This window comes from Gavia stellata, chromosome 5 (genome assembly GCF_030936135.1).
Source record: "Gavia stellata isolate bGavSte3 chromosome 5, bGavSte3.hap2, whole genome shotgun sequence".
In the NCBI taxonomy this organism is placed as follows: Eukaryota; Metazoa; Chordata; class Aves; order Gaviiformes; family Gaviidae; genus Gavia; species Gavia stellata.
In genome coordinates, this window is record NC_082598.1 from 1964541 (window position 1) to 1982495 (window position 17955).

Consider the following 17955-nt stretch of genomic DNA (forward strand, 5'->3'; position numbering starts at 1 on the left):
ATTAATATGCATCATCCCTAAATCCTATGCTGTTTACCTGGATAAATCTCCTTTTCAGAGAGATGTGGACATACTGCTCAGATATTGTCCTTTTATCTAGAGTTTAAGCCATCTCTAGGTTGAAGACATCCCTACTACCCGTTTCTTGACTCCATTGTCTTCCCAGGTGGCTGCCTGACACCCTCCTGGGCTTTTTGGGTGATGTCTCTCTATGTTGCTACTCCTCCTACTTGCATTTTTCAGAAAGGGGTGACCCATGTGCCCATCACGGTGGAGGGAAGAGTTTGAGAACCACTCATCAGTTTGAGAACCATCCGGCAGCGGCTCGGACAGGCTACGACTGCCGGACTTGCCTGCTATGACTTCCTCCTTGAGTGGGCTCATTTTGGTTCTGCGTTTGAAACATTCTTTCTAGTTTTAAAAGGATTATTCCATCCTTTTAAAGCCAAAAGTTTCTCCCAGCTACGCCGTGATGGCGGGAATAGGGAGTGCCTCATGTAAGCCATTTACAAGGCACCCGGCCCAAGGCAGCTATCCGGGCTGGCTCGCTCCTCGCTCCCGCAAGAGTAACTTCTCCAAAAGCCAACCCTTTCCATCGCAGATGTCTAAAAATAGGTGAGGCAAGTTGCCTTCAAAAATATGAATGAGTCTAGATGTCTCCAGCCACTATTCCACTCCCAGCAGGTAAAGCCACGTGGCACAACTTGTCGCTAAATACACCAAACCACAAGTTAGTGGCACGTACCAATACATTCTCGTTTCGGCAGTCTTTCTAACATACTAGGCAGATCCCATTCTGCTTTGGTATTTCTTAACCGCATAATTCTCTATCATCACTTACACTGTAGACAATAAAAAGACATTCGCAACTAAAAATACGTCTGAAAGTAACGTGGTTTTGCATTTCAGTTAGTGCTGAAATTATACTTAAGTGGGGTGTTTACTATGGATAAAACTCATTCATGTGCCTGCTTCCGCCCCTTACTCTTAATTCCCAGAATTTTAATGGGAAATAACACCAACACCTCCCTACACACACACTTTTTTTTCCCCAAACCCCCTGTAGCGCATTGAATGCAGAGCTCCTTGCCTTTGCAATGCACAGCTATTCCCAAAATTCCTGGGCACGGGGCCTCCCGCTGCCCCCAGCCCTGCGCACACGTTGCACTTCCAACGGGAATACACCAAGGAAGATCCCAACTACTTGACAGGGTGTCTTCAAAACAGCAGATGTGTGAGCTTAAGGGCCTAGATTTTCATGGAAGTACACGCTGCAATCATTTAGACCTGTACAAAATGGGTCCAAAAAGCTGATTCTGAGATCCCGGGTTATTTCGCATGTCCCTTGCAATAGCATAAATAGACGGGCGCTGGAAAGCGGACCCAATAGTTTGCTTATAGCCCCTTCCAGACCTACCAAACCTTTCCCTAATTATATCCAGCCACATCACTTCCCCATTAACGAAAGCATTGCCAGTGCAGAAAAGCCACGTCCATCCGTTTGTCCTCTGGACACAAGTCAACTGCCGCTTTCCCTTCCCTCACGTTCTCCACTCATTCAGACGAGCGTTACCTGCCAAAACACAGTGGATGCCAGCGTCTGGTTGGGCAAGAGAAGACCGACGACCTGCAAGAGAAGAGATTTTCTCATTAGTAAATGCATTGTTGGTTTGCTCTCGGTGCTCTTCTAGGCACACAAACAGCAAGCTTATTTCTAATGAATAAGTTATCTTCATTTATGGCTTTATTTCATTATAGTTATTGAACTTCAGCCTATTATAGTCTCTCAATTTGCCAGTGGTGAAACTGGGTAACGCAGCTGCCCGTGAAAGCTTTGCATCTTTATTGCTTGCAACACACCTTGAAAAGAGTCTGGCAGCAGATCCTGCCCAAAGATTAGTTCATTAAAACATAATCAATTCTTTAATCCAGGTATTTCTGGAGGATAACGCAAACATTGCATGAATGCAAGAGTTGCAAGTTGTTACTATTGGCAGCGAAGGGGGTTTTTCTTATTTTCCTTTGGCACATTCGCTGTTTCAAGCACAAGAAAGAAATCCGATTTGAACATCTGAAGACAGGAGTGCCACCTGGAAGCACATGTGCTCCTGTTTGGGAGCCTGAATTTTGTTTTAAGCGAAGAGAATTGTTGATGTGTCACACGCCGAGCTGCGAAAACTCCTGCTTGGGTTATGAGCTCAGGCTGAGGATCGCTGTCTCCCAGGGGCTCCCGGGGGCCTGTCCCAGCACATCTGGCCAGGTGCTGCCCGCTGTCGCGTGAATGCGAGATGCCACAGGATTTGCAGGGTCACCCGTGGCAGCACCCGAGGCCGCACAGGCGTATGTTGCCTATACCGTCCTGAGAGCACCTTGGGACACGTCTCAATATACTATGTAGGCACACCCTCTGCAATTCTTTAAAAGCCCCATCTCTTACACACAACGTGGTGCTGCCGGACTCCTTCCTACCTTGTTTTATGGCAATCTTTCCTCTTAAAGCATAAAAAGTTGAAGAAGAGGAAAGGGATGCAAAGCAAGGGGACTCTCAATGATAAACCCAACAAAGACCGACAGGAAGAGGAGTTCTTGGGTAAGAAACAGGTAAGATGAGACACTTCCTAACATCATTGCCCTTTCCTCCCATCCTGCACCTTAAATCCCTGATAGCTTCTGAAGAAGACGGGATTCTCGTTGCAAAATCACACTCGCACCTTTGTTAAGAGTATAAAGACTGAACAACTCCTTTTAATTCCAAATACATTTATTTTCAGGACACTCATGTGAACTGAAACGTCTCCGAGGCATCTGGGCAAGCAGGCTGTGAGTTCACTAACAAACTCAGACCGTCTTCTGCACCATTTTCTTGGCGTTTATTCCTAAGAAGCTGAGAAGAAAGACAACTTCCCCATTAGGGCATAGAGAGCCTGCCGCAAGGAGGGATAAGCTAAAGCCGTCTCTGCACATCTGCAGCAGCATCAGTTGAAGAGGAGGCAACTTCTACGCTCAAGGACATAAGAGAGAAATAACAACAAACAAAAGGGTAATAGGGTTGGGAGGCCTGATTTCATTTACATCTCCTTTCCTTTCTCCTCCTCCTCCTCCAGCTTTTCCTCCTACAGCCTTTCGTGAAGTTACAGCTACTTTGTACGCTGGCCGAGAGCCAATCTGTGCAAGTTACACTAATTTACCGCTTCCATTCAATATGTGGATCTTGTCATTAATTACTCCGTTGCCGGTCTTAGCCAAACGAATTCAACAGGCGATGAACCTCCTCACCCCAGGACAGACTTACGCCCCTGAAGCCAGCGGGCTAATGAGGCTCCGGAGGAGAGGGAAGACTGCAGGCAGCTACTTACGTTGTCAGCTGAAGCTGAGCGCCGAGAAAAATAAAAGCGGAAAATAAATAAATAAAAAAGAGCACCCAAAATCTGTATGACTGAAAGAGGCACGTTTAAATGCAAACTCTCCATATGTGCAAGAGTCTGTCAAGAAATGTACAGTTTCACTTTTAATTACTGTCAGGGGAAAAAATAACTAAGAAGGAAAACAAAATAAAAAAAGCTTCTAAACACTAGAAAAGTACCAGCTACAAAATTTAATTGCCTATCAGGTGTGAAGGGCCCTTCGCGGCCCCAAAGCCAGGGCTAAAGCCGCCGCTCGGACATCTGTCGGCTCCGAGCAGCCTCGCGGTGCGTTCGCATTACGAGCTCTCCTCTTGCAAGCCCCAAATCCTGCCTTGTGCGTCAGCGAGAGTCACCTGCAACCCCATATTAACACCCGGGTCTTCTCCACGCACTTCGAAACCTGAGCAAGACCCCCCCATTTTCAAATGGCTGGGGAAAATAAGGTGCTTAAAGCTGTGGGTGGCAGCTGGGAACGGCAGCACGGCTTCCGCTCCACCTCCACTGCCCGTGTCTTAACCTGAATTTCCGAAATGCAGACAAAACTTCCTCCTTGGAGCCTCTCATCCCTGGCTAGAAACACAAACCCAGGGAAAAAGGCTACAGCCCAGCAGCCGCCCTGCACATCTCATCCCTAAAGCAAAGGGAGATAACGTGAGCGGCTGGATTTGCTCCCTCCTGGGCTGAAATCTAGGTGGGCAAACACAAACTCTCCCTACGCTGACACATCCTCCATCCTGTCCCCACTCTGCCACTGCAACCAATTCTGGGGTGGAACCATAAACCCGAGCCTGGAAAGGACGGAGGCTGAAAAGAAAAGCAAACGATTGCAACTCGGGGAAAGAATAAACAGCCGCAGGATTTGGTTGTGTCAGGGGAGTAGCTGCTTCGGCCAGAAGAGAAATTATTATTTTCAGCAAGACCTTAATTTCTTTCACAATGAGCCAAAGCATACTGAATTATATTGTAATATTTTGTATTGTATTACTGTATAATTTTGTATTGTATTTAGGGGGAAAAAAAAGTCATGTATATAGGCAGCATCATGTATTGACTGATAGGCAGGAAACCTGTTAATACATAATCTGATCACGTCTCTGCCGGAATCTATGCAGGGTGTTTAACTGACCCCCGAACACCGGGACAATTAGCGCGGGTGCAACGGCACGCCGGCACGGCTTTGCGGGCGAGGACAGCCATGCTCGCTCAGCCAGAGCCCACCGCAGGCACATTAAGCCTCTCTTGAGGAAATCCCATCCCCCTATGTGAAATGCAAGACTCAAACTGTTTTTATGCTAGAGCAGGCTGCCAATTTTGTCACTAAATTTCACAGATCGATTGGCATAAATGTTACATTTTAATTTTAACATTTGAAACGTTTGGGTTTTTTTTTTTTAAATGACAAGAGGTTCCAGTTTATCCTTTACAGCTAGTGAAATTGGGCTCATCTGACAGCTCTCGGCTCCTCTGACAGCTCTGGATTTGGGCCGATTTCATTGTCAATTTGATCGTTAACTCATTTTTGTTTAACCTTTTCTTTTAAAATGCCCCATACAAAGTTACCACCAAACCTTTATGCACGACAACAAATAGCAACAGCCGCGATGATTTCTGCTTTTAGGTGCTAGCAACCCCGCTATCGCTGTTCGGGAAAGGATCGTTACCTTTAAGTACGTACTGTGCCACGGTCCACTGTGTTTAGGAAGATTAAATTTAGCAGATTTTGCTCCTTCAACCGTTTTAATAAGCGTGATCTAATAAGCTGAGCCAAGAGCTGGCGGCTACGAGGACCAGCTACCTTCTGGCATCAACTTTGAGCGATTTTGGGCAAAACTGCGTGCCTCGGTTTCCCCATTCATAAAATGGGGTTAATTAATCGTTCCTGTTCCTGAAGACAAGCTGAGGTTTCAGTGTTAGGAAGACAGGCAGAATTACCTCCCTTCTGGCTTTCGCTCTCGAGAGCACCCAAATGCTTACAAATTTCACAATAACAAGTACAAACTAAAAACGCCCTTAGCGATAACCCCACGGAAAGCGCTCGCCGCTTTAATTAATCAAGATGAGAGCGCACGACACCGGCCTCGCCGTGCTGTAGCTTGTCACGTTCGGGAAGCGACTTGTAAAACACGCAAATAAAAAAAGTGTCCAAAGATGAAATCTGAGAGTTGCAGAAGTTGCATTTCGCAGGCAATGAGCTCATCTTGGTCTTCCCTTTCCAGAAGGGAAAGATAAAGCTGAAGACGTTGCAGGGGGCTGGATGAACGACGTTAAATAGATAAAACAACCTTGCGCACAACGTCCGTAGGGCAGGCTTTACACGACGAAGCCCTTGCTAACGTGCGACGGGGAAGGTGGGAACCCTGTGTGAACGTGTGGCGAGGCGGTAAGGTGGAATTTGGAGAATTGTCTGTGAGTGCTAAAAAATGCATTTCTTGGTACTCGCAAACAAAGCGGGGAGAGATGTTAAAATACTTACGATGGGTGTTCCAAAGGGAATGTAACCTATTAAAAAAAAAGAAAAAAAAAAAGAGATGCATGCATTTTAATACGCAGTTTTGGGATGGAAAAAAAATCACATCGAAGACATCTCCCAGTTTAGGGTAGAAGCCCTATCTGGCATGACGGCCAACGCTCATTTCCACCACCTCCGTGCCACTGCGGGGACATCCTGATGCACCAAGCATCAACCAGAGCAGCCGCCTGATTTTTGCCCAATCTCCTTCCCATCCTCTATTTGCTTTTCCTGGGTCGCGTTCTAAGAATTCCCCTGGAACTTACAACATCTAGACCCTAAAGGTTACTCCGGTAAACCCAGTCTGTGCCAGTACGTGGTATTAGCACTTCAGAGGGCATCGTGTTGTTGAGCTGGGCTCGGCAGCCAGCAAAAACTCAAATCAGCAGAAGGGAAGGGATGACAGCTCAGACCAGGAGCTGCTCGGTCCGGAGCAGGAGGAGCTGGATGCTGCCGCGCTGGTGCTAACTGAGCTGACCTAATGGCTTGCTGCCACGGAAAGGGGGAGATCCTGCCCCCCTTCCCCGGCTCAGTCACGCAATCTGTTCCCTCCCTCGTGCCAGCTCTGTTGCTCATCAGACCCTCCCACAACCCACCCTCGCTAACCCAGGAGAAAACTCCCCAGCTTTGCGCCCCTTCCCCTCTCGCTGAGCCTGGTCCCACCAGCACAGCGTGCTGAAGGGGCTCATGAAGCCATCTAACAAGCTGCAGAGCCCATGGCAGTTGAGGAGCAGGACCATGCCACCATCGGTGGGACCTCCCTCTTTCACCATCTGCTTTATCAACCTCTCCGCTAGCGATTTTATACCAGGAGAGCTCATTTATTTCTAGGTCAGTAGAAAAAGGAAGAGGGGATAAGCTGAAGAAAGTATATTTGCATCATGGAGGAGACAGGGACTATTTTAATCACAGGTATAAGTTAAAGCTCTCTGTATTAGAGATAAGCCTTTACCCCAAATCTTATTGAGCGCCACAAAAATCAAATGCTTCATATTTTTCCCCTGCTAAGTCTGCCAATTTTTGTGCTAATTATAAATTCATCTCTATGACTTCCACTAGAAGGTCTCAGAGCATTTTACTAATATTACTGAATTAAGCCTCATGGATCCAATTTACAGTCGGAAAGGGCAAAGACCTGAGGGGAAGAAAAATTAAAAAAAAAAAAAATACAGAACAAGGCAGCAGAGCAGTGGGTCCTGGCTTTTCTCCCCTCCAGTTCACCCTCAACATCATCCTTCTTCAAGGAACTGGAGAACAAAACCCACCAACCCTGTTATTTTACCCCTGTGCCCAGTAGTCAGGTGAAGATATTCCCCCCAAAAATATGGAAAAGGTCCTAAGTATTTAAATAAGTCCTTTGGGAAAGGACCACCAAGGCTGCGCTTGCATCCTCAAGAGAGCCGCGACTCAACCCGCAGCAGAGGTAGCTGCGGACCTGCCCGTGGCAGAGGGACACCCCAGAACGGGACGGAGGAGGTGACAATTTAATAATTAAGCAGCCCGGCTAAGCCACGGACAAGCTCATCCTTCCTGGGCTTCCAATGCCACTGCATATGGAAAAATAAGGCTCATCCCATTCTCTCCTGGAGAGTAAAACCCCAAGCTGCTCGTTGGGCATCAAGCTTTGTTGTTTATCACAAAATTAAAATGCCCATTATAGTGACGGATACCTCAAAACTGGCAAAAAAGACATTACCTTGAGTCCACGTTAAAATATCAGAAGGAAAGGAAAACATTAAGCACTAGATCTCGCATAGGCATTGAGGATCCTAATTCTCCCTGACTGCAAAGGGATTTAGGCATTTGAATTACTTTCTGATCTCAGCCTAAATGTTTACAAGATGCAATTCAAAAACAGGAGGGAAAAAAAATAACATTTTGTACAAATTCCCGGTAAAATGAATGAGTGTCTGATCGGGACATACTATACCTGACATTCGGAAAGGCATGAAGATGGTCTCGTTGGTATCGGGATGGATGATGGCCTGTAAAACAGTCAAACAGACACGGTGAAGGCACAGCAAGTTGTCCCCAAAGGCCACCCGCCGCTGTACCTTAACCCCAGGGGGGGAAACGCAGATTTAGGAGGGGAAAAGGGAAACCTATTTTCTGTCCCTCCCCGTTTTCAGCATCTCCACCGAGGCGCAGCTTCATGTCCTGGCTGAGACGCTGCCCTATGAAAGAAAGGAAAAGCCCTTGCTGTGGCAGAGGGATGGGGAGGGCAGGGCTGCCTGCTCGGGAGGGAACGAGGGTGTAAATCACTTTGTGCTGCTCGTGAAGCGAATGGGTCGCAGGAGACCCACGTAAAGACTCAGCCACGGTGGACGGATTCCGTCCGAGGAACATCTTCCCCATCTGCAGGTATGCCTGGCACGAGCCCGCACGGCACGTCCTAGGAAACCTGAAATGCTGCTTCAGGATCCGTCTGAGTTGGGATAAAACCACGTAGGTATGGCCCGCTCTGGTTGTCACCATAAGGGTGACCCAAATAAAATCCCCTCGCCTGCCACGGGATTTGGATGTGCCAGATAATTCAACCTTTCCGTGCATCCACAGCTTCTCAGCCAAGGCTGGCGGCTGTGGACAGTCCAACCTCCACGGAAATCCTAAATCTGTTTTACCGAAAAACAGACACTGAAGCTCAGTTGGCCCATTTTTACCAAATTTTACAATGAGCCCAGGAGGTTGCACCAGTATTAAATGGCTGGGGACAAAAAAAATCAATCCCCAAGCGATCGGGGACTGCAGAGGAGGAAGGTACGACACAGTTATGAGCCTTACCAAAGAACTGTCAAACTATTTTCAAAAGACTGGAGACAAGAAATCTCTTGACTAGACAGGAAGGAGAAAATGAAGACATCAAAATATATAAATACAAAAAAAAAAAAAAAAAAAAAAAATCAGACTCTTTGGTGGCAACAGTGTTCTCTGCATTTACATTTCTGTGGCAAGACAAAACAGCAACTGGCAAAGTCAATAATGGAGAAGAGGACAGCATCGCTTAGCAAAAAGGAAAAAAAGCAGCAATAGTTGAAAACAATAATGAAATATAGAAAAGCATATTACCTGCTTTATTTTTTGAGCTCCCCACAGCTAGAAAAATAAAAGAGAACATTGCATTTTAAAAAAACGAGCAGTGTAGTTTTAAACCAAACCCCAAATATTCATCTTTTAGCTGCTGTAGTAAACGAACGCGAGGGACTGCTTTCAAACAGACTCATTTTCTGCATCCTTCCAGGATGTATTTAAAGATCCTTTACACACACCGAGCTCCTTCAACCCTCTGTGGCCAGTAAGACCAGCAAGGCAGAGAAGATATTCTCTCTTGTATTGAATGGTAAGAAAGAATAACAACAGCCAGACTTCACGCTCTGCTACAAGCTTTACAAATCAAGAATTATCTCGGTAACTCTGTCGCACGTAGATCTCAAGGTAAATTTAGCACAGCCTCTCCTTGGATGAGCTTCCTGTGGAAATCAAGGTTTGCTGGGGAACAAAGGTGGGGCAAGCCCTGCAGGGAAACACAAGAAGTATCTCTTGAAATAACACCGGGATTCAGAATAAACCACCGCTAGTTTTCATTTTTCACAAGGGAAACGCACCGAAAAATGCTCGTGAAGAGGAAAAATCTCATTTAAAACTCTCACGAGCGCCTACTGTTATTTACTGACTGTAATTCAGCAGCATCAAAACACCTCAAATCTGGCTCAGACAGCAGAGATCTATGAGCACCGAGGAAGAAACATCATACGTGAGGTGCAGGTAGAGCTAACGAGTAGGGGTACGACATCAAGAGATGCTCTCGCATATACATAAACCCATAGTTTGCCCCCTGCTTAATAAAGCCAGAGGGCTTTCCTCCATGAATTACACCTAAACGCAAATTATAATCTAAAAAAAAATAAAAAAATAAAAAAAATCCCCATTTTGAGGTATATAATTCTAGAGAAAGATGGAAAACTGGGACTCCTGTAAAATATCACAACGGATCGATTGCTTTTACTATTAAGAACAGTTCTGTTCAGCTCAAGTCTGGCTTCAACTTCCAGGCACCGGCTTGTGTTACACCTCTGTCTGACAGCCTCCAGCACTGTCTATTTTTGTTCTTCATGCAGGTACTCGGAGCTGCTAAAGCCACCCTTTAACCTTCGCTTAAAGGAAAAAAAAATAGAAAATTCATCCGAGCCAGGAGACTGGCTGTTTCGTTGGCAAGACGCGTTTGCCAATCTTTTAACCACCCTCGTGGCTCTTTTACATCTTTCCAATTTGTCAACATCCTCTTGAATCGAGGACGCCAGAAACCAGACAAATTATTCCAACAACAGTTGTACCAGCGCCAAACCACGGGTAGGCTAACCTGATGAGTTCTGCTCTTGCTGTTGATAAATCCGAAGACGGCGATAGCTCTTTTTGCTTGGAGAGCTCACGTTTGCCCAACTACCCACCAGAATACCTATCCAAGCACCGTGCGCATATTCTGCGACCTAGGCATTCATACTTCAGATTTTATTATTATTACAGCATAAATTAAGCCCCGTTCTGCCATTCTTCTTCACCTGAGGTTTAGTGCCTTCCCCAAATATAAATCCATTAGAACGCTGTTGGAATAAGGTAATTGCTCTATTATAAATAGCATAAATTGACCCACTGATATCAGCAACCCCAATATTTCACTCCAAATTCAGCTCTCACTCCAGAATTGAAGTGCCGTGATGAACTCCACTTCGTGCGATGAGTTACTGGAATATCTAAATGTCACAGGCTGATGCACATACCCACAGGGCTCTTTCCTGAGGAAAACTTCCCTTTTTAAGGAAAATCGTTATTCCCCATTTTACAGCTGAAAAACAGAGGTTGAGGGACATGAAGAGACAATCTTTGTGGTTGGCAGAGACAAGATGTTGTCTACCCTCACCAATCCTAAAATCCAAAGGGTGGGAGGCTGCATGCCCGGACACCTACCAGGGCTCTTCTGCACCCGCCTGCCCACCAGCTCAGGAACTTCCATGGGGTGAACGTGGAAGTCCTCAAGCTGTAGGTGACTACCCAAAGCATCCCAGTAACCCTGTGGCTGCCCAGGTCTCGCGTACCTTAGATGTGAAACGAAACCGTGTGATTTTCCTCTCCAACTGCAAGCACCAAGACTAGCAAAAAGGAAGAGGGATGGTTTCTGAGCCAGCACTATGGCTTTTTTGGTCAAATTATCTAATTTCATTAATTGATCCCAATATTTATGCGTTTTCCTGCTGCAGTGCAAATATTGTTAGAACACGCGATTTCATTACTTCTCAGAAAGAGACTTTACAAGATGCACCTGATGAGTCACCTAAAGATTCTGCCAGCTCATTTTCACTTTTTTATCCTCTAATTCATTTTCTGTCTGCAGCATATTTCAATAGCTCCAGTACTCTGACGAGTCTTGCCAGCCGGGGGGCTCGTTTCTGAGAGCAAGCCTCTTATTTTTGCTGGGGATTTCATTCACACTCTCTCCGGCCATCTTCAAGAAGCAGCCAGATTTTGATCTCATTTATACTAGCGTGAATCCAAAGCATCTTCACTGGAGCATGTGGAATGGCTCCAGATTCGTGCTCAATTTATGTTAGATTTAGGTCCATGATCTCTAAATATAGTCAGCCTATACTGGCTGTAATAGATTATCTTCCTTTACATCAGCTTTGCTGTGTATTACTGGCTTAAAGCTACATAGGGGTTTTGCCACCATTCAGACTTGGGTGCAAGAACCAAACCTGCTCATACATGAGTGTACACCAAAGAAGCCCAGAGGACAAGGAGGCAGAAGCGTCGGAGCACTGTAAACTTATTTCACTATCCACCCAGCAAGCTAAGCAGGCAGCGATGGACAAGTTTCTCCAGCCCGTGGCTGTTGCAACCTTCCACCAGGACAGATCAGGCTCTGCTTCATGGAGATGTCCTTCACGGTCGTGGAGGAATCGGCTCCAGGATCGTTGGCAAGTACTCTCAACACCAGCATTTCAGGATGCTGGACTCATGGATGAGTTTTCCATCCATCCTTCCCAGGATTCTGGTTTTTTCTACAATTTTTCAAGGAAGAGATACTCACCACTTTGCTCACCACCTACAGCAGATAGCTTTAAAACCCTGAGCTCAGGAACTGAACTCAGTTATACAGAAACATTACGTGCTTATGACATTTAAGGAAGGGTAGCAAAGACTGCCACGACCTAAAGAGAACCAAACCTGCAGTAAAGAGCGCTAGAGGCTGGAATAACTCTTGGGGAATAGATATGATCTCCGGTTGACAGGACATTCATTAGCATTCCTTATTTAGCAGCAGAATCGCAGCTTAGAGATAGCTTTCAAAAAAAAGTATTTATTTAAAGAATACATCCAGCCCAAATCTATTAGCTAACACCTGCCACTATAAAAACAGTACAAAGGGTACCAGTTATTCTTAAGATATTAACTTCCCTCCTATTAAATACAGTAAGATTTCACGGTCCTGGGCTCAAAGATGGGATTTTTTTTTTTTTTCCCCTCTGCACAAAGTTTCTCCTAGGTTAGAAAACCGTGTTTACAAATTGCTCACCCTTGTTTACAGCAGGCTCCAACGCTGCTAAAACAAGCGGCCAGCTCCACCCTACAAGAGTGCATTTGGCTGTATCCAGACCACCTACTACATCGCTGAAGTTGGCCTCGGGTGTCTGAGGTCAGGAGAGCACTGACAGGTTCACACCACCTACTCCCTTGCATTGCCAGCAACCACCTCCCTACAGTCAATGAGACCCAGAGGCAGATTTCATGTCGGGAATCTGTAATAGATACTCTAACGCTTCCCTCCCTCAACTGTACGCACCAACAGGTTCCGAGTCCCTTGCAGAATACAGTAGTAGACATTGAAATGATCTTAAAATCCACGGGTGCGTGCTCTGGATATGCCACGTCAGGAATAACTCTACGGAGAAAAGCCCTTACTGATTAACCACATGTTAAACATGCGTAATGACAAGGCACGGTTATTTTGAAAGAGCTAATGAGGAGTTACGTGGTAGCCGAGCCCTACATGTAAGAAAAACACAGCAGTTCAGGTTCTGCAAAGACTACGTGGTCTGCCCGTGTTAGACTTTGCACCAACATCACTCACAACAGTTTGCAAAATTCCCCTAGTAAAGACAAGGTCAACGAGGAAATCCTCAGAATGCGTATTTTTAGTTAATTTATTTCATCTGTCCAGTCAAGTGGAGACAGAGTTCCACCTCAAAATCTGCTCCTCCTCTTCCCGTTCCATCAGGGAGGTTCTCACCCTTTCACGAGACCCTGCCCGAACCCATGAAATCTTGATTTTAATAAGATAACAGCCTGGAGTTTGCACCCCATCAGAAACTGCCAGTAGTTTCACACTCTGGGAGTTGCAAGGTTTATTAAAGCAAAGCTCGGATTATCTATCCCACACTGAATTCCAAATATTGGGTGTCGGGAGCGGAACGTGTGATGCAGCAAAGCTCATTCTGAAGAAGAACAGCAAGCTGCTTTCATGTGCGTGGCCATTGGGAGGGACAGCCTCCAAACCCAGACGCGCTTTCCAACAATCCCAATTGTTTAAATGATACGAAACCAGAGGAAAAGAAGGAAAAACAGAAAAAAGAAAACCTTGCTCCAAAGGCATAACTTACAGTGCTTGGAAAATACACTGAGGAACGCTTCAGCCCAGCAACAGGGAGACGGCGTCGCATTAGTGTCAAGTGACCGCGATGGCTCCGAACAAGTTTTAACTTCATTCTAGATCCCTTAACTGGTAGTCAAATGGCCAGGAGTAGGACACCGGAGATTGGACTCATCCCCTCTAACAGATGTCTACAACATAATAAATACCGACTGCAGCAAATTCTCTGCATTTCCTTTACATCAGCAGGCAGAAAACAGACAGTTTGACTCATCACAACTAGATGACCAGTCCAGGCTGGACAACCTGCACTCCAGCACTGCTTGCTTCTCTCCGTTGATTTTAAGGTGAGACCTACATGATTAGTTCTGGCTCAAATTTGGTTTGGCTCAAGATGTAAAAACATCCCAAAGCGTCAAGCACCTGCAGCTCCTACCGACTTCAGCACGGCTTGCAAAGATAGGGTTTCTTTGGATTCCAATGGGAATCTGATGAAAGTTGAAATTTTATGCTAGAACATTTAGGAATTCCAGACTTAAGCACTACACCTTTTCCAAAGAGATCTCCCACAAATCCAGCTGAGCAGATCTGGTCCTTCCCCGGGGCCACCAGCTTGAAGCAGAAGCTCTCAGCAGCAGCTCCATCACACTCCGTCAGCAGGGTTAGCTCATATTAATCTTCATTATAAGGTTACACGTACTGGAAAACTCTCATGATCCCTTTTGCCAGCAGTACCGTGGGACACTTCCATTTGCAACTGCTCCTCGCAGCCCTTTTGGCACGAAGGGGGAGTCTGCAGCAAACGCCGCTAGAGAAGAACATCCATCCATGGCCTCACACTGAAGCCCCACTTGCTGAAATAGGAGGTCCATCCCAGACAGCAGGTGCTTCTCATTGATATTATTTCACTTTTACATCAATATGCTTCTGAGATTTTTTTATTGTTTCTAAGTTTACATGGTTATGGATTAAGATCTCCCAAGTGCCCACTGCATTGCACTCTCCAACACATCACCCTTTCTTACAGCACCCCATTTTTCCCTACTGCCTTCCTGGTTATTAAAGGCATTTAAGATAGTCAGTCCACCCCAGGCAGCATCCCCAGAACCTCTCAGCAGGTAGCATGAAAACAACTAAGTATCTGTTTTTAGTATTTCACTAAAACTAAAGAGCAGTGCCAAACTCCAGGCAGTTTCGTGCAGCCCGACAGAGCTGCAACGCGTTCTGCTTCGCTCTCCACCCGTGCTTTCTCCCCCAGGAGTGCGATCACTCATGCTTTGCGTGGCTTTCTCCCACTTCTCTCCAGCTTCAGTCCCAAAATCCCACTTCTTGAAAAAGTGATATTTAACATAGAGACAAATGCTCACCACAAGCTCCAGCCAAAGCATTCGGTGAGAGCTGAATGCTTTTAGCAAGTTTTATAGATTTACAATGGCGGAATCTCAGACCTTTTGGTTCCGCATTTAATGTCACCTGAATGTCTGCAAACCTGGCTGATGTGCCTAACCCTATCTGCTAATATGTATGGAATCTGATGTCTGGCTTTACTAATAAACATGGAAAACAAGGTAAGATAAACCACTGTCTACACGTGCTCCTCAGGAGGAAATCTCACCAATGGACCTTTTACAACCCTGCTCCTAATAATCCTCATGGTAAAAAGGTTTTAGCTCTAAGGAGATAAAGCTCCAATGACCCAATGCATGGAATAAATCACAAAGAGTATCTATACATTTTCTGCCCTGCACCTGGCACTGAAATAAGTCAGCAGAAGAGGCACCAGAAGCCACTGCTCTTCTTGGATGCCAGCGGAAAACTCCTTCCCCATCCCAAGCATCATTGAGTCACAGCGCCACGAGCTGCTGCCCGTCTGCGGAACCATAAAGCCTTCGAACAAATCCAGACTTTGAAGAGCATCGGCTGAGATACCTGCCTGCACCGCAGCAGGGCAAGGCAAGCGCCTCGGCGTTGGGAACCGGATTGGAAACCACGAGCAATTCCAGTGCAATACACAGAATTACACAGATACAAACCCAAGTGTAGGTGGAAACAGAATCAAGTCCCAACTGATAAAAAAAGACAGCACTTAAATAACACTTTGCAGCTTTGCAGCACTCAATAAACATTAACTAATTAATCCTCACAGTGTTCTACTGGAAAGACTTAAGCAGAGGAAGAAGCACTCACAGAAAAGCATTACTTGCACCAGGGTTTGCAAAAGGACTTAGATGCCATTACACAGTTTAAAGCACAGCTTTGGAAACCAGGCTTGCTAATCCAACTAGGTCGCTCAAGATCAGATTTCTTTCAGCTTATTTTAGCCATACAGAGCCTGCGAATCTAATTTGATTTGTAATCTAGACGTGAATTTAGATAAGCTCTCTTAATCCTCAAATGATGAGATGAAGCAAAGCCAGTTTGTAACTGAGTAAGAGCATCAACGGTAGCACTTAGCATGGTTTCTTTAAGGTGCACTGACCTACAACACTTCTGTCCAAGCTCCCTGGGTGGGTGCCTTTTGTCCTCTGAGGGTCTGGAAATGATGCCTAAAATGTTCGACCCATCTTAAGACCGTCGTAGCACCACAGAGAATATTCAGATCACAAAAGAGAGAAGGTCCAGGTTCAGCCCTTGGACCAGCAAACAGGTTACTTTCTCGCAAAGAAAAGGAAGCAGCAGGACAACCGATATATCTACCTTTTATCGTATCCTGCAAGAGACCAGAGGGGAAAAAAAAGTACAGTTTACTGCAAATGGACCTCTTCGCTCTTCATCAACACTGTTAAGAAAAGCTATTATTCTCCAAAAGGGATGCTGTTTAGACTCTGATAGATTCATTGTTCTCTGCTGTGTCTGGGACAGCATGAGCGGCTCTTCCCGCTGCTAACATGATTGAAGGAAGAACACAGTAATAAATATATGCCCATTAAGCTGGTGAGCCTCTTTTCACTTCACTGATACTAATGGGGAAGAAATGAAACAGTTTCAAAACAGCAAGTTGCCAAAACTGCATTTGGAAAGGCTGAAGAGTGAGAAGTCACAACTGACACACCACAGTTCATGCTCCGCCAACGCTCGCAGGAAGGGGCTGGCTGGAGAATAGCAAGTGTCTGTCTCCAAGGGACAATTTCAAAAAGCTGCATTTTTCCTCTCACTACAGATCATTCAGTTTGGGTTTATTTTTAATTTTTTTATATTTTTTTTTTCCCCGCCAACCACCCCCTTATGCTGAAGGGGTGAAGCTTTCAGGGTGGAGTTTCTAAGGGTACAAAATCAGGTAATAGAGCTGTCTTGCTGCTATCTTGATTTTGATTTCTAACAAAGAGGTATTCATGCATCTTAACATGCATGTGTAAGTAAACATGTAGTCCAATGAACAGAGAGTTTCCAACAGTAGATCTAGGGAGCTATGTTGGACTAGATGACCTCCTGAGGTCCCCTCCACCCTGAATTAGCCTATGATCCTGCAGCAGACAAAGAAGATCCAGATGCATCAAAAATCTAAACACCCGCTGTCTCGGCGCTACAAGGATTTTAGTCAGCAAAAGATCCACAGCTCAAGATGTTTAGTCTTGGTCTTATGAAACCTCGATTCATTTCCTACCTCCATCACAGACTTATCTCATCTTCAGCAGCTCAAGCTGGTACGTGTTTATGGTACCACAGCCCCACCATCCCTCATCGTCTTCGGTGTGCGCTCCACGTTGTACAGGCAACATAGAGCAGGCAGAAAATACAGGGAGCTGCTCAAGTCAAAAAATGAAGCATTTTGGGAGTGGGGGAAGGGAGCTTTAGCTTTTATTAAGATCAGCTCTCTGAACCAGCTGTGCCAGTGCAAGCCAGCAAGGAGGTGGGAACACATGGCCGGGAGGAGAGGAGGCAGAGACATGGCAGTGCTGACTTCCATCAGCTCACGCTGCCATGGCATCGCACTTTCCCTTGCAATATTCTGGGCACAGAACAAATTTGTACCAGTTCACATATAAAGTTCAGGGAATGAGAAATTTCATAGGTACCAGCTTTATTGTGGGTGCACATTTAAGGACAGAGTCATGTCCGTAAGACTAACGGCTGCGTATGTACACGGGTCGCATTTAGTTGATTAGACAAGTTTTTAAGCCTCTTATCGGCCCCATGCTGGCATTAAAAAATAAAAACCTTGCACAGAAAAAGCATCAGTCACTCTTGAGAGTCCTTGTTCAATGCACACAAAGCGCCCTCAGACACTTCTGTTCTGTGGCTCTTTACCTCTCTCTGCTGGCAGGACCACAGGGAGAAGCCGGGGTGCCAGCCTGAGATCAGGACCGAAGGGCCAGAGGGAGGTAGAAGAGGACAATGAACCTTCATCGCCGTATTTCTTAGACTGCATTCTACTTCTTGTTTAGATACTAAGTTTTTAG

At 45.7% G+C, this 17955-nt stretch overlaps 1 protein-coding gene across 1 annotated transcript in view; it reads right to left on the reverse strand.

The window, feature by feature from the left end:
- The window catches only part of SFXN5 (sideroflexin 5), a 106246-nt gene that overhangs the window by 56062 nt on the left and 32229 nt on the right, over positions 1-17955 (reverse strand). The window contains exons 5-8 of the mRNA XM_059817851.1: positions 8980-9006; positions 7844-7898; positions 5878-5903; positions 1574-1627 (exon numbers count right to left, since the gene is read on the reverse strand). Of these exons, the coding sequence (XP_059673834.1) occupies positions 1574-1627; positions 5878-5903; positions 7844-7898; positions 8980-9006 (162 nt within the window). The remainder of the gene's footprint in view (positions 1-1573; positions 1628-5877; positions 5904-7843; positions 7899-8979; positions 9007-17955) is intronic.